At 37.9% G+C, this 24,612-nt stretch overlaps 2 protein-coding genes across 2 annotated transcripts in view; both read left to right on the top strand.

Moving 5' to 3' along the window:
* LOC113987640 (macrophage mannose receptor 1-like) overlaps positions 1-9,137 on the top strand; it is a 30,675-nt gene extending 21,538 nt beyond the window's left edge. The window contains exons 22-29 of the mRNA XM_027720582.2: positions 8-110; positions 1,469-1,698; positions 2,194-2,359; positions 3,717-3,863; positions 4,924-5,040; positions 5,875-6,042; positions 7,831-7,860; positions 8,244-9,137. Coding sequence (XP_027576383.2) covers positions 8-110; positions 1,469-1,698; positions 2,194-2,359; positions 3,717-3,863; positions 4,924-5,040; positions 5,875-6,042; positions 7,831-7,860; positions 8,244-8,488 — 1,206 coding nt within the window. The 3' untranslated portion in view covers positions 8,489-9,137. The remainder of the gene's footprint in view (positions 1-7; positions 111-1,468; positions 1,699-2,193; positions 2,360-3,716; positions 3,864-4,923; positions 5,041-5,874; positions 6,043-7,830; positions 7,861-8,243) is intronic.
* A 1,807-nt stretch (positions 9,138-10,944) lies between these two features.
* LOC113987639 (macrophage mannose receptor 1-like) overlaps positions 10,945-24,612 on the top strand; it is a 32,088-nt gene continuing 18,420 nt past the window's right edge. Inside the window, exons 1-11 of the mRNA XM_027720579.2 lie at positions 10,945-11,034; positions 13,277-13,672; positions 14,779-14,952; positions 16,798-16,956; positions 17,763-17,876; positions 19,246-19,392; positions 20,807-20,989; positions 21,536-21,693; positions 22,092-22,202; positions 23,359-23,474; positions 23,904-24,052. Of these exons, the coding sequence (XP_027576380.1) occupies positions 10,965-11,034; positions 13,277-13,672; positions 14,779-14,952; positions 16,798-16,956; positions 17,763-17,876; positions 19,246-19,392; positions 20,807-20,989; positions 21,536-21,693; positions 22,092-22,202; positions 23,359-23,474; positions 23,904-24,052 (1,777 nt within the window). The 5' untranslated portion in view covers positions 10,945-10,964. The remainder of the gene's footprint in view (positions 11,035-13,276; positions 13,673-14,778; positions 14,953-16,797; positions 16,957-17,762; positions 17,877-19,245; positions 19,393-20,806; positions 20,990-21,535; positions 21,694-22,091; positions 22,203-23,358; positions 23,475-23,903; positions 24,053-24,612) is intronic.

The raw sequence follows: 24,612 nt of genomic DNA, 5'->3' as shown, positions 1-24,612 counted from the left end.
TTCCTAGACTGACTGTATTGCAATGACGAAAGGATCTGTAGATAAAGAAGGATTTTGGGAAAATACTAACTGCAAGCATAAAAAAAGCTATATTTGCCAGTTGGACAGCAGTAAGTTTTAATTTTCAGGGGTATTTTTTGTTGCAAGACATTTACTGAACAATTTGAGCATTTAAGTCCTCAGTTGCAACTGCACAGCTGTGAGTGTAGCAGGCGGGGTGAGAGAAGCAGGGCTACTTCCCCAGCTAAGGAATTCCAGTCATGAAAGTCACTTCAGAATAAGGACTATAGAAAAGTTTTTGCTTTATGACCTCTACCCTATCAGCACACCAATCAACACTCAGAGAGGTTGACTTCGCCTACCCTGTAGATATCCACACTTAAATCAGTTGCCTGCATGTGGCAAGCAGATACTTTGAAGGAAGGATTCACCTGCGTCATCATGAGAAAGATGCCCAAACCAGCTTCCTAAAAGAGCTGTGCCTTCAAAATACCTGTTCTCTATTGACAGAAAGGTTTAGCCATCTGTGCTTTACCCAGCTATCACAGATATAGGCGTCTGAATCCAATTATTTTGCAAGTACAGTACAGAAAGACAAATCCAACAGTGACCTCCAGCTGAGGGGTTAAGTGAGGCCAGTTAAGCTGGTTAGTTTGCTTGTCGGGCCCTAGCAACGCCTTCATGTCATAAGAACAGCAATACTCAGAAGGGCAAAAGTTCTAATTTTCTTCGTGTAGCCTCAGGGTGGGAGACATATCCGGAGCACAGCTACACTGCAGAGTTTGCAGGAATAAAACCGGGGAACTGCTGAGCAACAAGTAAAAATACAGGAAGAAGCCACAGCTGGGCCAGATGTTTCACGGTCTGTCCCATGCAAGTGCAGAAAGATGCACAAGGATGACACTAGCAAAAACAATTGCCAGGGCATCCTCAGCAGTAGCTGAACACAAAGACACTTTTTGTCCCTTTTTCTGTCCCCATCACTGGCTCTAGGGCCTTTGCCTTCTGCTTCCGCATATATAATTTAAGGCACAACTGCAATTTCCTTTTTCACTTCATCCTACATGTAGCAGTTGGGTCACAAACTTTGCTTAGAATGAAATTCACCCCTATTTTGAGACTGAAGTGACGTGGAGACCCTGTCCTGTGCTTGTGCCTGGGAGGTGGGGGACATGGAAAACTCTGGGCAGAGGATCTTGGTGGGACCAGTATTCACATAATTTCATCTGGTCAGTGTATGTCTGTAGATACACACAGCTCATTTTCTGCCTCCCCCTAACTCCTGAATACACTATTTACACTATAGTTTAAAATAATTCCAAATTACCATTAAAGTAAGTCTCCTGGGTTTTAAATAAGAAATGCTTTTACTTGATGCATTATATTCATATGTTACTCCAAAGTGATGCTGCCGTCTGAGAACTAGTAATTTTCCCCTTCCTCTCAAATTTGTACCTCTTTCCTACAGAGCCTGAACTGTTTCATTCCACAAGTGCTCCAGATTCTGATTTCATCCATTATGGTAACAGCAGCTATTTAATCATTCCTTCTAAAATGAATTGGGAAGAAGCAAGAAAAGCCTGCAAGGAGAAATCTTCAGAGCTTGCCAGCATTTTTGATTATTACAGTAATATATTCTTGCTGCTGCAGGCAGTGCAATATGGAGAGCCTTTATGGATTGGGCTCAACAGCAATGTGGTAAGATTAATAAATTTGTAGTTAGTGCAGTTAAATGCTATGATTGGGTTACTATCAGCAAAAAAGAGGAGAAAGGAATACTAAACATAGACTCAAGAATTTCTACTCCTGCATATTTATCTTTTCTTCCTTACAAAGTAATAATTTTCTCGGGTTTTTCATAGTGATAACTGCAGTTTACTCCTGAATGTTTCTCCTCAAAACTCCACTGGAGCTTAATGTACTTGTTTGACAGCCAGCCCTGAGACCTGTTTCCACCTGAGTTTTCCACAGATTTCATGTTTCCCAGCATGGGAGGCATACTGCTGTGTCTTGTTTTTATGTTGCTGAATCCTGATTCAGTATTTTAAACCAGTATTTTAACAGTACTAGGACAGATATACAAACTGAGGTGTATATATCACTTTGAAAACGTACTTTTGTGTAACTCCATTTACCTGAAACAGCAGATGAAGAGTGTAGAAAAATTATGTTAAATGTCTGTTTCAATTTTAGAATTCTGGCTATTATAGATGGACCGATAAAGAGAAAATAAGCTTTTCTAAGTGGGACTATGGAGAACCAAAACAGAAAGTAGCCTGTGTCTATCTGGAGCTCTCTGGGGCCTGGAAAACAGCATCTTGTAATGAAAAACATCTTCCTCTCTGCAAAAAATTTGAGGGTAAGCTATGGTGATTTTTGGTTTTATGGTAGAAACCTTGCTTTATCTGCTTTGACCAAAATATAAATTTCTAAGTACATATAAAGGAATAATAAGCCTGAGTATGTAATGTCATTACCTTTATTTTGCAAGAACAATACTTTATTTTGATGGTGTTGTCATTCACCAGCCAAGATATTGCCATTTTACTGGACTGGAGTGATAGCTGCCTTGGGAGCAGGCAGACAGCTCATAGAGATTGTGGGAGCATTAAACATTTCACATGAAGTCTAGAATGTAAAATGTTTTGCTGACAGGGGGTTTGTGGGAAGGCCTATAATAAATGAAGTCCATTGAGTATAAAATAAATTTGGTTTCTTCAACATATATGCATCATTCATACACTGATTATTACATCATTTCTATAAGATTCTAAAAACTGGGTAAAGGAGGGAGAGTTGTATCTAATAAAAAAAGAGTCTTGTATTGGTCCAAACAAAAGTTCATACTTCCTAGGGGTTCTATGGGTACCACTGAGAAATACTACACAGTTAAAGCTATAGGCAAACCTCAGGATGGGACTGAACCTTTTTGCTTTCTCATTTCTAATACAGTAACATATTTTAGCTCTAGTGACACAGACTTAATGGAAATTCAGAGTTTATTTTGATACGATTTTGTGTTTGTTTTTTTTTTTTTTAATTTCTTTTCCAGGCCATACTTTGAACTTCATATCTGCTAATTTGCAACCTTTGCTTTAAAAACACATGTACTAACTGACAATGTTGCTGTTTCTTTCCATAACATCATTGCTTGCAGGAAAATGAGGGGCTACTACATAAACGTTCAGTGAGCCTCAAATTATTCTATGCATTGTCAGAGTGAAAGAAATTTTATGTAAGGATTGTTATCTTGAGGAAAATATTAAATGGGAAATTTCCACAGTAAACTAGTGTTTAGATGACATTTCATTTAAAAACAAACTTATTTGAACATCTTGAGGGTTTGGGAGTTATCTGGTTTGGGGTTTGGGGTTTTTTTCTGCTTTTTACTGTTTCTTTTATTTATACAAATTTGTTGATTATAACAACATAAACTAGAACCAAAATCTCCGAACACTCAAATATCCTTGAGACAGTTCAAGTCTGATTCACTTATTAACACAGAAGAGTCCAGGTTCACACTGAGTCATCCACTTGCTGCTGAGTATTCCTGTTCCTCATAGTCAGTCTTGACTTAGTCACTGATAATTCTAGCACTATGTGCCAAAGAATATTTTAAGTATTTTAAGAAAAGGTGTTTTTAATACTTGGTTTCATATCTGAAGAACTACAATCCCTACTGAAAGAAAGTATTCATAATATCTCATTTCTTCTAGGCGTACTTCCTTCTGATCCCCCACAGGATATTGGAAAATGTCCTGAATCTGATCACATATCTTGGATTCCTTTCCGAAGCCACTGCTATTACTTCAATGCCAATGAAATGACCTGGGCTCAGTCTGTGACTCAGTGCATTCAATCAGGTAATTATTCTTTTTACCCAAAGATAGGATTTCAATCTTGACATAAAAAAGAAGACTTTAAAAAAAGTCTTGAAAAGTAATACTGCAAAATCTACAAATACTAAAAAAAAGGAAAATAAATGTCTCATTTATTTCCCACCATTCTGTGCTTTTCAGCTATGTTGAACTTAAGGTGATCAGATTTCCTTGTTTTATTTTTCAGCTGTGCTTGTTTCCTGTTATATTTCTTCCTTCACAAAGTTTCTCTTTATAGTAATATTTTAAATTTTATGTAATTAAAAAAAATCAAAACAAAACAAAGAAAAACACCTGTTTCTGGCCTTATCCCTTCTTTTCCATATTTTGCCCTACACAATAGTCGAAATAAATATCATAATAACAATCACTCCTTTCTAACACATATCACCTTTTTGTGATGTGAAAGGGGTTGCATGTGCTGCCTGGAAGCCCTCGATTGACCAGCAAGGCTCCCTGGCAGACTGCAGAGCCAGAGGAAGACAAACATTTCCCTCCCCCTCCTTGGGGACATCTGCTCCTGGCCAAGGCCAGTAGCTGCACCTTGGCACTCTTTCACCTATGCTGCTGTCATCACCTACCTCATCCCTGTCTCAGGAGGCTGTGAAAGAGAAAAGGAAGCACTATACTGCCCAAAAGAAATGGATCCTTTGTTTAATATCTTTTTAGATCCTCTTGGCCCTCTTACTTTACCACCATTGCCAGTTTGAATTGCTACATGTCATCCTGTCAAACCACAAAGAGCAAATGAATAATCATCCATAATTCCTATAAAAAATATCATCCAATCACTTGAAAATATAGTGCATTTTGCCTGGTGTTTAAAAATCATCATCTTCACTGTGCTTTCACATCTTTCAGTTCTGATGACATCAGTCACTGTCTGTGCTGTTCCTCTACGGCTGGACATGATTCTGTGGTTTCTATTCAAACACTTGTTTACTCCCTGCCTGCAGGAGAGGTTTTATTATTAACTTTACCCTATCTCAAAAGCTGTACCTATGTTGGAGATACCTCCAATCATCTTCTATTGTTTTGTTAATAGGTGGTATGTTGACTTCTGTAGAAGATCCAGCTGAATCTAACTTTTTAGTAGAACATGCAGACTTATACACAAGCAAGACAAGTGGCTTTTGGATAGGAATCTACAGAAATGTAAAGGGTAACTATTCTAAGTACTATAAATAAACATAAATAGACTTTATTAAATGGGCAAAAATATTAATAAGATACATTGTTTTTAAGTAACTAATTGAAGTACAGTAGAAGTTCTGACCTCAGCCCTCCCTGAGGACACCTCCTATTCCTGGTCTGTGAGAAAGCCTTTCCCAGTGGGGAACATGTTCTGGCTGAGGAGCACCCATGTAGGAGCTGGGGGTTTCCAGCTAGAACCCACAGCATTAAGCTTCTCTCTGTCTCTGTATGGAGAAATTTAGGCTGCTGGCTAAAGAGTGCAGTGGAAAACATGCATCTGGAAAAAAACATCGGTATCAGTCCACAGACAGTCAGAAAGGATTTCACTTTAGATTATTTTCAGCTCATTGAAACATCAAAAATTTCTTTCAGAGTTTATACAAAAAAGAAAAGTTTTAATTTTAACTAACCACGTGTTTAAGCATTGCAATAAAAGTTGCTTGATTTTCACTGGATGCTGCTGAAATAATGATTTAGAAATTAGAATAAAAAAGCATAGATTTAGCTTTTTTCAGTTTGAAACTTTAGTATCCTAGACAAAAATATGGAGCAATATAAATTAAAACTAAGTTATGACTGAAAAATCTGCAAATCATAATGTGGAAAAGCAATTATACCCTTTTTGAAAAGAGAATTAAATCAAATCAAATCAAATGCATTAGAAAACAACTGCAGATGGAATTTTTGAAGAAAGTATTATTGCTTTATTAGGCTGAATAAAGTAATATTGCATTAATATTCACTAAGGTGAAGACCTTTCATGTGGACCTATTAGTATTGATACTAACATTTGCAACATTAGGGCAACTGCTTTGGCAAGACAACAGTGCCTTAGACTTTGTCAACTGGAGTGAAGGAACCCCCTCAGAGGACCAGCTTGATTATTGCGTGGAGTTGTCTGCGTCCACGGGTTACTGGAGTATCCTTCCTTGCTCTTCCCAAAAGGGTTTTATTTGTAAGAAGCCAAAGAGTAAGTGAATTTTTTAATATTTGTTCTTGATGTTTAAGGGTTTTTTTAGTAGTACTAGCACAATATGATCATTACAAAAGATCAACATAAAACAGTCCTGCTTATCACCTGTTACAGTGTTCAGACAAAAATACTTTTATATTGAGTTATCCTTTTTTTGTTTGCCCTATTCATGATTCCTTGCTTCATAACCTCAGATTTGCTTACATTCTGTGATGAATATTCAATTAATAATTAAAAATTATCAATATTTTCTGAAAAAAAAAATTAAACTCCTCTGTTGTTTTGTTCCCCTCCAACATAAACACATCTTTTCCTACTAACCCCATCTTTTCCTATGAACATTCCTATTGTCTTTCTGTGGAACAAGGGCCGCATCAATAATTTGCTATTCTTCCTCTTGCTGTACTATGATACATGCTGTTCCAGTAGGAGATGGATGAAGCAATTCTATTTAAATAACAACAGAACGGAAGCATGATCCAGAGAGCATATAGTGACCTTTGAAAAGAGTAGAAGTGTTTTGGTTAGCATTTTTTTTTTTTTTTTAATATTGTGTTTCTGTGTAACTGAGCACCATCTGCTTTGGTCAGGAAGTAGAAATATCAGAATATTTTGAGCCAAGTAGCCATGTGGTTATTTTGAAGTCTAACTGTTAATTCTGAAAAAAAGCCTGATTTCCTGCCCTGTTTCACAACACTGAGGTTCAGGATGTTTCTGAGGTTCAATCCTTTTGCCCCCAAAGCAAAGCTGCAGCTGAGGCGGGAAGCAGCAGTCACAGCAGCGTTCAGCAGTGTTCAGGGCATGTTCTGGAAAGGAAAATCCTGCTTTTAGGAAAACTCCTAGTTTTCTTTTGGTAGTCAGGCAATGGACACTACTGAATGCTAATTCTTTCTTACCAGATGTGTCAGAAAGTATAAACTCACTGTCAACACACACTTCGTTTGACGGGTTTGGCTGCGAGTGGCCCCGACATGCAAGCTAAAGTACAGAGGATATTCCCTGACACGGGGTTCTCCAGCAGAACAATGTTTCAGCACAACTAAATACTCATTCCACTACAGCCAGCTCTGCATACTTTCACGGAACAAATTCAACTCTTGCTTTTCCTTCGTGCTCACAAACACAGGAAAGCTCAATGCATTGCTTTGCTGCTGCCGCAGCAGCCCAGCTCTTGGTGTATCCCACTCTGCCTGGGGGTCCCACCCATGGGGAAGATCCCCCCTTGCCGTGGCCTCCACCCAACTCCCACCAGCTCACATCCAGCGCCCAGGAAAAACCTTGCAGATGGCGCCCTCTGTGCACAGCCGGGAAAAGCTGCACAAGAAAACTTGAGCTTACAAATTTAATTACAGATGCAAATGAATTTTGGTAAACTAAGGCCTGCTGGGTCTCACAGCAATTGTGTGCAGTACGGGAACACTCAAATATCCTCAGCAGTTGATCAAGTTGTTCCCAGTCTCTGCAGGAATCAGACCCAGTGAAATGGACGTGGTTTGTTAATCAGGGGAGAAAAGGCAGTCCATCTAAAGCAGTCAGAATCTACCAGTGCTTAGGCACTTTTTGGTTTTAAAACAAGAAGCAAGAAGAGGGCTTTAATATGCAAAACAATGCATTTTTATTAAAGGAAATATCTGTCACACATTTTCATCTCTGTTAATTTAGCAGATGTGTTTCCAGGAGAAATTATGATGTGCAGATTACCAGACCTTTTGCTAACACGAAACTGTCAGGAAAAAATGTGACCTTTTTAGATTTCGACTAAACACTTGTCTTTATCTTTGACAGCTATTCTTAAAGCAACTGCAAATGTGGAAGGTAGGATTTTTTTTCCTTCCAAATTATTTCAAAGATACATGAAAATAAAAACTTGGGGTTTTTAATTAACTTAATATTATTTATTTGGTTTATCTATATTTATTTATATGGATTAATTTACTTAGTTGACATTGAATTCTTTCCCAGCATAATATAGCAGTACCTACAGGACAGAGGGCATCCCAGGATAAGCAAATGCTTTGGTAAATTGATCATCCCCTCCTTGCTCCTTCTTCTGCATGCTAAAATCAATGAGGAGGACTGACCCAGAGACAATATAATAGATTTTAACCCTTGTAATTAAAAAAGGGGGAAATTATAGTTTTCATACTTATTTATGGCTACAGTAAATCCATTTCTATTTGCTTTGTATTTATTTACAGATGCCAAAAGGGACAAAACCAATGGTCACCTGAATATGTGGATACTACTCACTCTGGTCCTCATCATTTTATTAGGGATGGGCTTCATGATTTATTTTGCATTCAAGATCAAAACTCAAAGTGGCACTGCAAGAAAGGAGAGGTGGTGCAGCAGACAGACAGAATGCAGCCATGCCCTACCTGGAAGGGACAATGAAAGTGATTCTACCAGCAAAAAAGAAAAAAATGAACACAGTGTTGTCTGATGGGATAAACCAACCAAACTAAATGGTTAAGCTTAAAAAAATATAGCTGAAACAAAGTAAATCTTAGTGTTTATTAGATGCATGTAACTTCTACTATGAAGTAAAACTGGCAGTTATTCCTTTGGTAAGGATGAAGAACTATTGCTCTATGCACTTCAATAAATATTCTCAGGTATTGATTAAGTTGGTACTGCACAAAATGGCTAATTAGGCAAACATGAAAAACAACAGAACTAGTGGGAATTAAGATTTAAATGTTATGGGTTAATACCATAGTGTTGTTTTTATGTAGAGATTTGTGGCAGCAGTGCATACAGAGTCAAAACTAATATTGAGCACTCTTTTTGCTGAGCACTCAACCCTAATGCCTGCACCTTGAGCATATCTAACCATACTGTACTGAAGCATGCACACTGTTACTCAAGTAAAGTGATGTTTGGAACAAACAGAGATTTACATGAACTGTCTGTCCCCATTGTTGTCCCTGTCTTCACTCTTTACACAAATATATATCTTGCTTGTGATAATATTACAAGTGAAATGCAAATACTTGTCCTTCATGGCTTCAACTTGGATTTTGCAAAACAAGTAAATCTTGGCAAACAGTCTTATTCTATGGCTTTGAATGTTTTTTTATCAATTATGAACATGGAGGTATATCAATAAATGATCTATATATTACATAATAATACTTTGGTGTTTTTAATTTAGCATGCAGAGATGTTACACAGTTCGGTGACCGAATGAGTCATCTACCTTAAAAGAGAGGCTAACAGGAGGAAACACAGAAACATGAACAAGGCACGTGACTAAAAAAGGCATAAATAAACTATAAAATAAAGTAGATGCCAAATAAAGCTGGGAGAATCCATTTCTGGTTTTATTTCACTTGACTGCTCATTTTAGGATGTCTTTGCTTAATATCCTCCACCTCTCTGATAAATAAACTGACAACTGGGCACTGTGTCCATGCTACAGGCCAGTAAAGCAGTGGGGCACACCATAGTGCCTTGGTGTGAAACGTTTCAGAGGTTTACTGTGGTGTTTAAGTCTTCTATGAATTCTCTGTTGACTATGATATACTGAAGGAAAAAAGATCTCAGGGATCTCTGGGAAAAACAAACCTTTAGAAAGTGCATAAGAACAGTAGAGGAGATGTCACATGGCACTGGATCGATAGTTTATAGATATGGCAATTAAACAAAACATATTGCAAAAGATAAGGAATAAAAGACATCCTGTACTCAAACTACTTTTACTGATAGTCTTCTTGATCTTACACCTTCTTTTTCCCCTTCATATAAGTTATAATATATACACGTTTTAGAGTTTTTTGTAAATACTGAGGCTGAATTGGATTCAGTGCTGTTTGATGGCTAATAATAAAGGCAAAGCAAATGAAAAGAGTTAACAGATGAAAAAAATTCCAAAAATGATATCATCATTTAAAATCTTGATATTGATAACACAGCTCTGAAGACCCTGTACTTCTCTCACACTAAGTGATGCTTTGCCCTTGCAGAAAGTATTGTGAGATTTGTCTACATAATAAAGCCAAGAAAAATTTGAAAGGCAATTTCAGTTGAATATTTTTCCTTCTTTTTCTTCAAAATAAATAGGGGATTTTGCATCATAGCTGAAGTTCATTTTCACTTAATAAAGGACTGAAGCTCATTTGTAAAGTTTGAAAAAAGACCTCTTTCCTTGTCTCATTTTACACTTGGTATAAAGGAAAAATTAGGTATTAAAATTCATTTGTACTTTATGGATTGAATAATTTTGAAAGAGTTTTTCTGCCAAAATCACTGGTTAACAGAAGGATTTGTAAAGATTTGGCTAATTTGTATTGGTTCTTCTAAGATGAATTCACATGAAATAACAGCAGAGTAGCTTTACTAGTTGATAAATCAGAGTAGATAAAAGCCAGGTATATACATAGTGCCCAGTTTGTCAAGACACCAAGCAAAATTAAATTGTCCTGTCTGGGTTAATTTTTCACTGAAATAGTTAAAATTGCTCACTCCATCAAATGAAACATCATTTGTAGCAGTGAAGACTTATCTGCCTGAGAAATTTGCATATATTTTTCTCTGAGTTTCCTAGGTATTTATTTAAAATACTTCCATTTAAGTGCACTCCCTACTTCTTTGTCTTTGAGGGTCATAATGTTGCAATTTCAAGCAGAACCAAGAATGTTAATAATAATTCATCGGAACGATGTTGAACTGTTAAAACTTTGCCACTTGCATTTGAATGGATGGAAATTTCACTTTCAGATGCAAAGTCTGAATTTTGTAATTATTTATAGATTTCAAAATACCACATGTGACAGGATATTTCCTTATTTAGAGCCCAGAGTTTTCTCTTTCAACTAAAAATCTCCAAAACTGAGAAGGAACCAGCACCAACTGATTCCTTAAGGAGCTCCACTGCAGCAATCAACTTCGGCTCATCTCTTTGCAAATAAGAAGACAGAATGAAACACTCGACCTTTTCTACAGTCTTAGTTTTCCTCTCATTTGTTTGTACTCCTTTTCAGACACTTGGTGAGTCTATTTTTTCCTATCCTCTGAAAAAGTGGATGTGAAAGTGGGCATCTTTGTTGTCTTGCTGGTTTCTCGGGCTCTTTAAGATTTTCACACAGCTTGACTACTCTACATTTCATATTTGTCCTAACAGGAGTGATCCACAGGAACTTATAAAAGACAGATACAAATGATGTTCTTTTTACTTTAAAAGAGTTGGGAAGAGTAAAAAAGGGGTAAAGCTGGGAATCAGTGCATAAAGATTGACTTTTGGGTAAAAATTAGTTATTGATTATGTCTACTCTGTGAAGTAGATGGACTTCACAGGGTGCTCCGTAGTCCTTGTCTGTATATGCGACTGACTTAGAAAAAATCAAAAAGAAAAAGGAATTAAATAGGGTGTTTTATGTGTAGCCTTAGCATGAGATTGTGTGGGATGAGATGGAACTTGTGGATTGATATAAGATGTAGCACTGTGGCTGCACAGATGCCAGTGGAAAAAAAATTAGAAATATATGGGAGTCAAGAATAGCCCTGGAATAATCATTACAGCTTTTGGAGTAAGGAGGAGAGGCATAGTTAAGTCTCTGAAGTTGACTAAAGACAGATCACAGCTCCCTTTTGATGTAAGGATGATGACAATGTTCAAGGACATTTTTTCTTTATCCTTCAGTTCATTAGATTTGTGGAGTGGGATACATATCACAGCTTCCAAAAGCAGATGCTGTGCCATGTGAGCTGCGCCAGCACTGCCCTGGGCAAAAAGGGGGTCTCCTGCCTGGTCTGTGAGCTGGGAACCAAACCCACAAGTAGGAACCTCACAGTTTCCAGCAAGAACTTGTATTATTAGTCCCAAAAATACTATGAGGGACAATAGCTGAAACTTAGGGGACTACACTAAGCACCTATTTATTTAGCAGTAAGAAATTAAAGATTTAATAATATTTAAAACATTTTGCCAAAATGGACAAGAAAAGAAGGAACTAGGTCTCAGCCTCAAATTTAGATTTGCAGAAGTGGCACTTCCATGTTTTACTGAGCTGATCTAAGTAATACAGGGACTTTCTGTGAGGGCTCAAGAACTATTCTTTCAGTCACAGCATCCCAGAATTTTCCAGACACTTTCTCCTCTGTTCACTACTTAACAGTGGCTTGCCCTAACATCCTTCAGTTCTAGAAATTTACTTTAGTGTTTGGAGGGGTAGCTCACTGTCCCTTATGTCTTATTCTATCATAAGATGGATATGGGAACAGTGCTGTATCTCTGTTTCCAGGTAGGGATTTGAGGTACAGAGAACTGAAGGGTAAAGCTTTGCCCTTCTGTTCCATAGGTCCTAGAATATTGTAGTCCAAATTCCAATCCCTCATGACCCAAGGCCATGTGATAGCTGTATGCTTCCTGGAATTTTGAAAAGCATGCAGCTGTGTGCTCAGGCTGACCTACTTTGCATGTCAATAGTACAGCTGCAGTTCTGGACAGTCCTTACCAGCAGGGGATACTTGTTTCAAAGGATTACTAAATTAGGCTGCCTGTAACTCTTTGAGAGTGTTAAGCACGTTATTCAACACTCACATTGCACTATCACAGAGGCCCACACCTGTAGCATCTGTACCTCCATATGCTGCCCAGTTCTTGTGAGAATGTTTGTGATTTGATTGTGTGAATTGTGTTGACTTCTTATGATGGACATACTAATGAAAGGATACTGGAATAAGGCAAGATAACGAGTCACCATTACTCAGTTTTTTAATTCTAAAAAAAAACCCCAAACCATAACAGAACATGCCAATTCCAGAAGGAGCAAGAGTCACAGAAGGCTCACTCATTTAACTGTATTAAGCACAAATGCCACCCCACGGAAGTGTATGCGACATGAGCTAAATCTATAATGCATGAAGTGATGGCAAACTTACAAATTTTCAGTAAGGTCTCTTTTGGAAATCTTGAATGAAATGTGCATTTCAGGAGAAAATTAAATTCCATTATACTGATGGCATTTTTGAAGTTGCCATAATGTGTCTTCTGTATTCTTATTTCTCTGTATTGTATTTACATGTACTTACATGACCTGCACTTATTTTTCCCTCCCAGAATGAAATAAGTCTTGAAAATACCATTTGATCCTTTCAAATGTGACTCATATTTGCAGTCTCCTGACATGACTCAGATCAACATAGAATCAACAGCTCATCTTTCTCTGCACAAGCTCCTTCACCATGTGCTCACCATAAATACAGTAATCCTGACTGTTTTGTTTTACAGACGGTGAAATATTTTTAATATACAATGAGGATATTAAGCTCTGTTTAAGTGCTCAGAGTTCTGAGGCAGTCACTATAGCCACGTGCAGGAAAAACACTGACTTACAAAAATTCAGGTGGGTCTCTGATCATCAGCTGATGAGCGTGGCATTTGCACAATGTTTGGGAGTGCCCTACAAGCAAAACCATGCTAAAATTTCTCTGTACCCATGCAACAAGAAAAGTGAATTCCAGAAATGGGAATGCAGAAATGAGACCTTGGCAATCCAAGGGGAAGATTTCTTTCTCAGTGCTGGCAAAAAAGGAGAAAACATTGTGCTGAAAACAGGATCAGAGACAATGAATAAATGGAAGATCTATGGAAATATGGATGATTTGTGTTCTCGAGGCCATGAAGGTAAAGTTTAAAGGTTAACCTTGATGGTTTATTGAATGCGTTTGTTTGCCATCACAGATATGGTTCTATGACTTCTGCTCCCCTTAGTCTAACATCAACTGTTCCCCCTGAGGCAATGGTGGACTAGAGGATGATTAGTTCACATATTCAGGCTTGTATCCTCCATCCTGGAGAAACACGGCTGCTTAGGTTCAGACAGTATGCAGTATATGCCAAAAATGTGCTTTATTTTTTCTTTACTTTTAAAGCAAAGGTGAAGGTTATTTTTAATTGTTAGCATTAACCACTTTTCTCAGCGATGCCTAGCAATAATACAAGAGGCAGTGGAAAAAAACTGATGCACAGAAAATTCCACCTGAATATGAGGACGAACTTCTTTACTGTGCAAATGACCAACTACTGGAACAGATTGCCCAGAGAGGTTGTGGAGTATCCCTCACTGGAGACATTCAATATCTGTCTGGACACAACTCTATGCCATATGGCCTAGGATGGCCCTGCAGGGAGGTTGGGCCAGATCATCCACCGTGGTCCCTCCCAACCTGACCCATTTTGTCATTCTATGACTATAATCAAAGCACTTGATTTAACTGTATACTCTTACTACTGAGATTGTATTAGTATTGTTGGAAGAAAGGCAAAAATCTCTAAGTAATAGACCAGTATTAAATGTATGGAAATAATCCCATTCATGCTACCTTCAGTTGCTCTACAAGATTTCAGATGCCAAGAATCGCGCAACATTTAACAATTAAATCAATGGCTTACTTTTAATGAATGATAGGAAATTAAGTTACATAATAAAACAATTTCTACTTTTAGAAAATTATATTTAAATATATAAGACAAAAATCTCTACAGTTCTTTCATAGTTGGCTACAGTATGAAACTGCTCTATTTCCAGCTGTTACAGCTGATGATGTACCCCAAAAGGAAACGGTAAATTGCAAGCCCTACCAAGAACTTCCACAAAAGACACTGCTGGTGACAGCAGTTTCCCTGTTACACTGGTGTAACACTTGCCATGCTTTCTCCATGCAGTCTTATGGAGTGTACAGATACGTAGATTCATGTACATGTAATAAAATTTATCTTTGCCCCCTCAGATCTGTTTACACTGTTAGGAAATTCCAACGGAGCTCCGTGTACCTTCCCCTTCCAGCTGAGTGGTAGATGGTATGTCGAGTGCACTGCTGCTGGCAGGTCAGATGGCTTGCTCTGGTGTGCAACAACACCCGACTTCAATGTGGACCATTTGTATGGGTTCTGTCCAACTGCCAGTAAGTCCCACATGCTGACATAAATATTATAACACAACACTGTTCGGTAACTAGATCAATACTGAGATGCTGTCAATAATACGGAAAGGAAAAACCTTATAATGACCTAATTTTGCTCAAAAATGTCTCTCTCACAACATAACATTCCTAACAGAAAAATTAATCTGTTTGCTATTAGTCTGTAGTCAGGCTGAAAGTTGCCTGGGTGTGTCCATCAGTAGTCAACACACAGGAAAAGAGCAGTGTGCTTTAATATGACTGTCTTCAGCATAGAATCACCTGAAAATTGAGATGCTATTCACAGACTAATACCCATTGATACTTGTGGTAGCAGTAGTATAACCTTTTCTACCCAAACAAAGCCCTGTTCTGTATAACAAGATTGGTCTACAGTACAGGGAAGTATGTATTTTGTCTTCTGAAAGACATAAAATAAGAAGATTGGCTCAAAGATCTTACTGAAATAGTAGCACTGTCAGCATTTCCCTTGTAACGTTTCAGAATACATTACAAGATAATGCTACATGAACAGATAAAAGTATGTGCACTGGGGTGCAGGATGAAGAACACCAAAATACGGTGTTAATGAAGATATTAAAAATGCTGCCTCAAAGCTAATTTTTCAGTGTGATACCACAGAATCAGCATTTGTCATTTTGATAGGAGCATTGCACTGGGAAATCAGGTTCATCTCACTCACAACCGCCAACTACCACCATCATTTTGACTGATTCGGTGAAAATTATTCCCTGGTGCAATATTGCAAGGAGTAGCTTGAAAAATCCCATAACATCCTCTCTATATAAACTAGAAAACATGAAGTATTTGGCATTATAAAACTGATGGGACATTATCACTAACATTTGAGTCTGCAGTTAAAAAAGAATGTTAAAAATCTGTGAATCAGCAAAAAAAGAAACACAATAAGAAATAGAAAACATTTCCTCTAATAAACATTCGAGAAATTTAATATCTTTTTCTCAACAAAAGCAAAATTTAGGACAAGTTGTAATCAGAGCTTATTTCAGCACTTGCCCAGGGAACAGTTTTGCTAACAGTGAGCTCTCAGAAGACAATTTCTAAACTCCAGAACACATGCCAGACAACAAATACAATTCCAGCTCCTCATCTGCTCCTCACTAGACCCTTCCCCAGCTCTCTTGCCCTTCTCAATGTCTTTCTTTGGGCAAGGAGCCCAGAACTGAACCCAATATTTGAGGTGTGGTGTCACCAGTGTCCCCCAAGTACAGGGGGACAATCACTGTCCTGGTCCTGCTGGCCCCACTATTCCTGATACAAGCCAGGATGCCACTGGTCTTCTTGGCCACCTGGGCACACTGCTGGCTCATGTTCAGCTGGTTATCAAACAACACCTCCAAGTTCTTTTCCACTGGAAAGCTTTCCAGCTGTTCTCTTCCAAGCCTGTAGAATCATAAATGTAATTAGTGATGGCATAATTTCAAAAGCAAAGTTTCCATTACTGGAAATGTTTGTACTTCAGTTGTGTTTCAGCCAAGAATAAACTTGGACATCATCTGTGAGCTGCTGAACAGGATTTCAGAGTAGACAATGACCAAGATACAGTTTTGCTTTATTGATATCTTTACAAATTTTTTTTTTAATCTGGAGATTATAAAATTTGAAGAGGAAAGTAAAAAATAAAGAATGAAGGTCCATCTCTGCTACTTTAAATTGCAAACCCTCTTTTACTTAACAAAGATCAAGCTAATTTGCTTGCTCCAGAGTGTCATTTCACAAGTAAGCTTGCAGTAGAATTTTGCCATAACATTTTGTGTAAAACGTTTATTACAAACTGAGATACTAAATCTCCTTTCTCTCACACAGACGATGACAGATTTTGGAGTACAGATCCTTTGACAGGAACCTACTACCAGATAAACTATCAGTCAGCTCTCACATGGCACCAAGCAAGGAAGAGCTGTCAGCAACAGAACGCAGAATTACTCAGTGTTACAGAGATACATGAACATATGTATCTAAGAGGTGAACTAATATTCAAGATTCAATAAAAATGTGTCAGAGAGGTTTTTTGTAACTGATTTCAAAGGTTTCGGGGGTTTAAGCACTTTACAATGAATAGCTGATATAAAAAACCACATGTATATTATATATATGTACTAATCAGAAATAGCAAAATTACTGTAAATTAAACTTTTTATAGGTGGAACTTCTGTAAGTTGTGGAATTGCCATTTGAAATTATTTATATTATTATTTAAGAATTTCCAGATAATTAAGCAAAAGTTAGCTCAAGTTCAGAAAACACCAGAAAGGTCCTAGAAAGGGACCTTAGAAGAAGAAACAACATTTTAGGAGGTAGTCATTATATGACTTTCATGTTAATGAATCAGTATTCTTCATGTATATCTAATGAAATAGTTTTTTGAAAATACCATGCAAATTTTATACAGAAGACTCATAAAAATTTAAAGACTTTCTGGATGTATGCACATTCTGTAGGATGAAAGTTCAATGTCAATTGCATCACAATCAAGAAAAGTTGTAACAGTATTAATAATAGCAATTCAGTCTTTCCATTTACAAACTTATTGTTTACATATAACTGTAGAATAGCACTAAATTCAGATAAACTACTTTGTAAAATAGTCTTTTGCAATTCTCTACCCTTTATTTACAGAAAAACCCCTTTGAGTTTATTACCAGTAAACATGGATTCTGTACTGAACTTAGAAATCACTAAGCAGGCTTTTAATATCTTCTTCTAACCTTTGAAAATAAGGAACATTTCCTAACAAATCTTATCGGAATTCAATTCTTTTGGTTGCCTAGATTTGATTGACAGCAAGAGATCCTCTCTCTGGATTGGGCTTAACAGCCTGAATCTCAACAGTGGCTGGCAGTGGAGTGGTGGCATTCCCTTCAGATACTTTAACTGGGCACCAGGTAATAATCTTTTTTAACAGTTTTAGGAATTAATATTTCTCATCAGTATGATGAATGCATATTAATTGAAGTCCTGTAGTATTCCCCATGAACATGAGGAAATGGAGCCAAAAGGTATGGGAGATGTGAGATGGAAAATCTGAGAATTATGCTTTCCTTCACTAAATGTACCTTATGGAATTTCAAGAAGAGCTAAATAGTCTCATCTCCTACCAGAAGCAGATAAAGTAAAAAGCACTAGATGAGCTGTAGCAAACTGGGAATGCCTCCAAGTCATTAAATCCTCTGTGTCTTTACAACTGTCACAAGGGTTATCAGATCCTGCAACCTGCAAGGACTCAGCTGTCAGTGAGCATCACTCTTGGAAAGTCTTCCTCTTATGCTTTTCTACTCTTCTATCCTCTTCAGCATTCAAGAGAGCCTGTAAATAGAGTTCACACCACTGTCAGTTTATCTTTGAAGGCCTCTTAATGATTGCCATGGCAACAATCAATTGCAGCAAATGCTGAATAAATCCAAGCATAGCCCATCTTTCGGCCTTTCTAAGCCTCAGAGATGTCACCTGCTTTTATCTGGCACAAAGGATGAAGGAAAAGCCCAGAGCTGCTGAGTCTGGTACAGGATTTTGTACCTTCTGCTGAGCTGGTCAAATTCCTTAAGCCTTGCAGAGAAGAGGAGTTGGCTCTCAGGTCAAGCAGCCCGCCCACCCAGAGCTCCTGTATCCCCACATGATGACTGTGATCATGAGTTCATATACACATTTCCAGTTAACTGCAAAGTTGTTTTAAGTTGTAACTTTCGGGGGAGGGGGAATAAAAAAAGTAATTCATCACACTGTGGACCTCTCTGAGAAGAGGAAAACACTGACCATTCCCCAGATAGGGATCGTGGTCCTGGAGAAACTCCTGGAGGGTTCATTGAAGAGGCAGGCAGAGGAGAGACACTCAGCAATTGTGAGGAGGCTCTGCTTGCAGCAAGGCACAAATCTGCATCCAAGTTGCCAAAGGGGCATGCAGAAATGACCTTTACAAAGGGCCATTTAATGCAGCTTTTCCACCAGTGCATAGTACAGTCTCTTTTCTGAGCAACCCAGCAATTTTCACAAAACTTACAGGACTGTCTTATTTTTGAGACCGTTACGCTGCCATCAAATGTGGCAGAAAGTGTGAATTATGAAATAAGCATATAAAGAAATGTTTTGATGGGTACTTCTAAATTACATTTTCTTATCTCTGGTAGAAAAATAATTGTAGCAGTGAAGTCACGACCCTACAATTGACACATTAGAAGGCTGGATGTAAGTTGTTCTTTTAGCCGCTGACATAAAACCTGTGCTACATAAAAATAATTTGGCTTTTATTCCATGAAGGAAGCCCTGAGCCTGAGTCTGAGAAACTCTGTGCAGTACTAAATCCCAGAAGAGATGCTAAATGGGAAAACAAGCCATGTGATCTGAAACTTGGCTATATCTGTAAAAAGGAAAACTCTGCAATGGATCCTTTCATTCTTTCATCAGGTATGTCAAGTAAATAAAAAAACCATTTTGATAAAGACAGAATTTGTGTCACTAAAATTATATTTAATGGCTATTTGAAATTTTTTTAAAAAGTAGGCATTGTAATTTGTTCTTCTGCTATGATGAGGGGTACAGAAAAAAGCATACTGTAATTTCTTTAGCCAAATATATTTAAAAAATGAAAATGTTCCTGGTACCCAGTAACCACAGAAGCATTTTTACTGGGATAAGCCGTACACTATCATCAAAGTGTCATGGTCTGCATGGACATGAAAATACAGTTAGAGATGCCTCATCCTTCCTGCAGTGCATTCTAATGAAAACACTGAAGTTTATCACTGAAGGCTTGGCAAAGTGGCACTGGTAGGCTCAAAGCAACATCTTGGTGGTGTTGCCTTCTGGGTTTCCCTTTCCCCATCCTCGACGTGGGGGAGCCCAGCTCTAGTTCCTTCTCCGTCTGAAGAACCATTTCCGACGTCTTGGTGGACGGGGAAGGGGGACTCCAGCGACAGGGTTTTTCAGGCCCCGAGCCTGGAGGGGAGAGGTGCCCTCCCCTCCCCCCAGCACCCACGTGGCTCCATGGCAGGCACAGAGACAGCACACCGGGCGTGGAGAGGGGGCAAGAGAGAGTTTATTGTTGGGAAGGGGTTTATAAAGCTTTTAGGAGGGTCAAAGGGGAACCAATCACAAGTTCAGGGTCACACAAAAGAAACCATCAGGTAAAGGGTCAACAGCCAATAGGAAGGGGTTAAACAAAGGACCAATGGGACACCTCAGGACACCTTTCCCAGGACATTCCTGCATGGGAGATAACAGTTGCTGTGGGGGGGTGTTGGGAAGAAGAAACACGTGTTTGCAAAGGGACCACAAAGACCCATTTTAAGACATGTTTAAACAAGTTTCTCATCAGATGTAGTGCTACATTGCCTGCAACCTAGAAAGATGGCAAAAAAGAGCAAGTTCCTTCAGAACACTTTTCTAGTACATTTCTCTTTGATTTATTTAATGAGACTCAGTATGGGAAGCCACGTGTGCAGAGAATTACTTGTGCTACAGTAATAATGCCTTTATGAAATATGCAGAACATAACTGGGTAGGATATATTGTGTGGAAACACTATATACGAAATTCCAAAATATTCCTCTGTCCAACAGTGAATACTTCACAGTAGTGAAGCCCAGTAACCACTGGCTCCAGTATTTTCCTCTTTTGTTAAAACATGGTAGGTTTTTTGTAAAAGTACAGTGAGCAAAATCACACAGACTAAAATATATGTGTGAGGAATGATTAGAAGTACTGCTTATTTGTAATAACTTTAATTCTAACTAGTTAATTAACTAATTTTCAGTGTAATTGCAGTTACTCTAGACTTCCGTTTGCACTTTAAAAATTTGAAATATCTATTGATTTTGAGGGAATGCAGAGCCTGTTAAATGCCCAGAAGGATGGTTACCCTATGGAGGTCACTGTTTCATGGTTCACAGAGACCCCAAAGAATGGAGAGAAGCCCTAATTTCCTGCAATGAGAGTAATGGCAATCTGGCCAGTATCCACAACCCTGAGGAGCATGGCTTCATACTGTCTCAGCTTGGCTACCGTGAGTGTTTCTACAGGGCAGTGTTTGGTACAAATGCAGAACTGTATTATTAGAAATCTTACAGGGTTTAAATAAAATAATTCTTACTTGTTTATTACAAACATTTATAGGGAAGGCCACAGATACATGGGTTAGAAAAACCTCAAACACCAACAAACCACAAGAGCAATCATTATGCTTTCTTCATTTTTGTTTTCATTCTTTTCAATTTGATTTTCATTTGTTTTTCACTGCATGAAATCACTTGAAGGAAATAACAGCTCTAGTTACTGCAGCATTTGGACTGATTATCTGCCTCAGACACCTTGTAGCTGTAGATACAGTAATGGACTTTACTGATAAAGCCGAGGAATCTTATTTCCCACTGGTATCTCATTTTTAACTTCTTGAAAGAAGAATGTGAATTAGGATTTAAAATAAACTCCTCTGTCTTTCAATATAGAAGAATTTGCATTGTAACATTGCAATTTCAGCTCATTTCCACAAAATCTTGCTCCAATGGATTGTTTCAACTTGGGTAATAACACAGATGAATCTCCGTTCTAGAAGCTGTGGATGAGCTGTGGATTGGCCTGAATGACCTCAAAACTCAAATGTACTTTGAGTGGAGTGATGGGACTCCTGTTACATATACCAAATGGTTGCCTGGAGAACCAACCCATGAAGTCAATGGGCAAGAAAATTGCGTCATTATGGCAGGAAAGGTGAATCATTCCTCATTTGTGTAGCACTGTACTATTTGAGTTTTGGTTATATTTCTAGGGGGTTCTTTTAATTCAACTTAGCAACAAATCAGAGAGTGGTATCTTCATTCAGACATATGATTGTCCTAAATGAAATTTAAAATGAAATTATATATAACTAGATGAACATTCATATCTGATGATATATACCAAGCAAACTTTAACAGCCTGCCAGTGCCACTTAGAATAACATTAACCTCTTCATTAATTCACCTCTTCAGAATTCACCTCTTCAGAATTCACTAAAAAGTACAGATCTTCATTGTCCCATTGAAACAATATTTAAAAGAAATAATAATGTTTCTAAAGGAAACAGGTTCTGCCTCACTGTTTTTCACCTCTTCCCAAATTGCAACTAGGATGGATACTGGGCAGACAATGCCTGTGACAGAAAGTTAGGTTACATCTGCAGAAGGGGCCCACTGCAAGGAGTTTCTGAAACAGCAAAGACTGATCCTGCCTGCCTGAAGGTAAGAAGAAAGCATATCCAAGAATCTGGTTAGCAAAAATCCATTGTTTTCGTAAACTCCACTTGACACTGAAACTATTTTTTCTGTCTTCCCTAACAAGTGTGATTCTACAAAAAATTCAGGGTGATAATTTTCACTACAATCCCTTATTTAAAATAAAGTTATTTTGAATTTTTTTTTAGAGAATATGAGTCAGGCCTATTATCTCAGAACTCTCTGTGAAAGGGGCTAAAGCCATTACTGCGGTTTTCTGCATATTTTTTATATTGTTCTATAACCAACTGTGGTTATTGAAGCTGTAGTAGGGACTGCTAACAATTTCTGGACTACGTGACATGATGCAAGACGATGACAAATCTCACTATTCAAGACAAATCAAAACAATAAAATCACTTTTGAGTGAATTTGTTTTGAACAGATTATTGTATCTTACTCAGGTTTTTTTCCTTCTCTTTTCCCTCTTTTTACTTTTCTATTTACTACTATTCTATATTTAGTAACCTTTCCCACAAGGCCCATATGAGGAGTAGAGTTGAGACTCATTGTGCTCAATGGAAGTAGGCAGCAGCCAAATACTGAACACAGATTTTATTTACCTTTCTTTGGTGCAGCAAGCAATCTATAGCTGCCATAAAAGGGAAAATGACTTAGGATTCACCTGTAATTTTGAGGATTTTGCTTTTCAGTTGTATTCATGTTACCTCTTTAGTCAGACTTTTAGGTGAGTTGATGAATTAAAGCAATTGATTAGTCTAGTTATTGTACCTTTAGCCTTGAAACATTAGGAAACTTGAGTCAGCATCTCTACTATAACACAGACTACTCTTTTCGATTCTGAGCAAGGAAATATTTTATTCACCTGATTCTGAATGCACTCTCCGTTCTTAGGAGAGTCCTAAGTCCCTCTGACTTTTTTAGCAGTAAAAATGTATCCATTATTAGTTGCCAAAAAGTGAGATTTATACGCATGAAATGTCTTCTTTCTGCACTTAATGTTTGCTAAGTTTAATTTCCATTAGTTCACTGGAATTCAAATGAATACATTAACACATTAGGTTATATTAAAAATATGTTGATTTAAGAGTATTCACTGAAGTTCAGGTACTATAACATATACCTTTTTTTACTGCAACTACATTTCACATGTTCTTGACAGGGCTGGAAAAGACGTGGTTTTTACTGCTACCTAGTCGGACATACCTCTGTAACATTTTCAGAAGCAAAGAAAACCTGTGAAAGGAGCAATGGTTATTTAACAAGTATAGGAGACAGGTATGAAAAAAAGCTTAAAAACTGTATATCTGGTGCAACAATATTGGAATTTTAAAAAATAGTTGAGAACTTTTTGGGAAAAAAAACCCAGATAACCACAGAATATCCTTTTTCTGAAATAAAAATAATTAATAAGCACAGCATGGTTTTTCTAACTAAAAATAATTTACACATTGATGTTTTACAGTACTTTACTCTGAAAGGACAGACAAAAGCAACTTCTGCTCTGTAAACAGCAGTTTTTCAGTATAGCACAGCTTCACTTGCTATTGAAACTAACATCTGAAACCCAGTTAAACAACAAATTTCCATGTAAGAGAAAGGCTAATGGAGACTCCATTCACTCTAGTCTTGTGAATTTTGGGATGCTGAGGAACGGAAAACTAAGGGAAAGCTAGGCTTAATGCCATGTGACTCCTGTCATTTCAGATATGAGCAAGCCTACCTAACCAGCCTCACTGGTCTGAGCTCTGAGAAGTATTTTTGGATTGGTCTCTCAGACAAAGAAGAGCAAGGGAGTTTCAAGTGGGTGACTGGTGAAGGTGTTCTGTACACAAACTGGAACGCAGCAATGCCTGGTACTCTACCATTGGACTAAATTTATACTACTGAGGAACTTCCTGTGTTCTACTTCTAAACTGTTTTCCAACTTTGATAAACCACATCCATGATGACCCACACAAACATTCTGCCTTTGAAACTGAAGTGTCTTTGATACATGTACTTGGCACTAGTGAGGCTGCAGCTCAAATTCTGAGTTCAGTTTTGGGCCCCTCACTACCAGAAAAACATTGGGCTGCTGGAATGTGTCCAGAGAAGGGCAATGAAGCTGGTGAAGGGTTTGGAGCACAAGTCTGATGAGGAGTGTCTGAGGGAGCTAGGGTTGTTTAGCCTGAAGAAAAGAACACTCAGGGGGGACCTCATCACTCTCTACAACTACCTGAAAAGAGGTTGTAGCCACGTGGAGGCTGGTCCCTTCTCCCAAGTAACAAGAAACAGGGCAAGAGGAAATAGCCTCAAGTTGTGCCAGAAGACTTTTAGATTGGATATTAGGAAAGATTTCTTCACTGAAAGGGTGGTCAGGCCTTGTAATAGGCTGCCCAGGGAAGTGGCTGAGTCACCATCCCTGGAGGTATTT

Source organism: Pipra filicauda, unplaced genomic scaffold (genome assembly GCF_003945595.2).
Source record: "Pipra filicauda isolate LSUMZ 115617 unplaced genomic scaffold, ASM394559v2 scaffold65_size3143899_pilon, whole genome shotgun sequence".
In the NCBI taxonomy this organism is placed as follows: domain Eukaryota; kingdom Metazoa; phylum Chordata; class Aves; order Passeriformes; family Pipridae; genus Pipra; species Pipra filicauda.
This window is presented reverse-complemented; position numbering and strand designations above follow the sequence as displayed.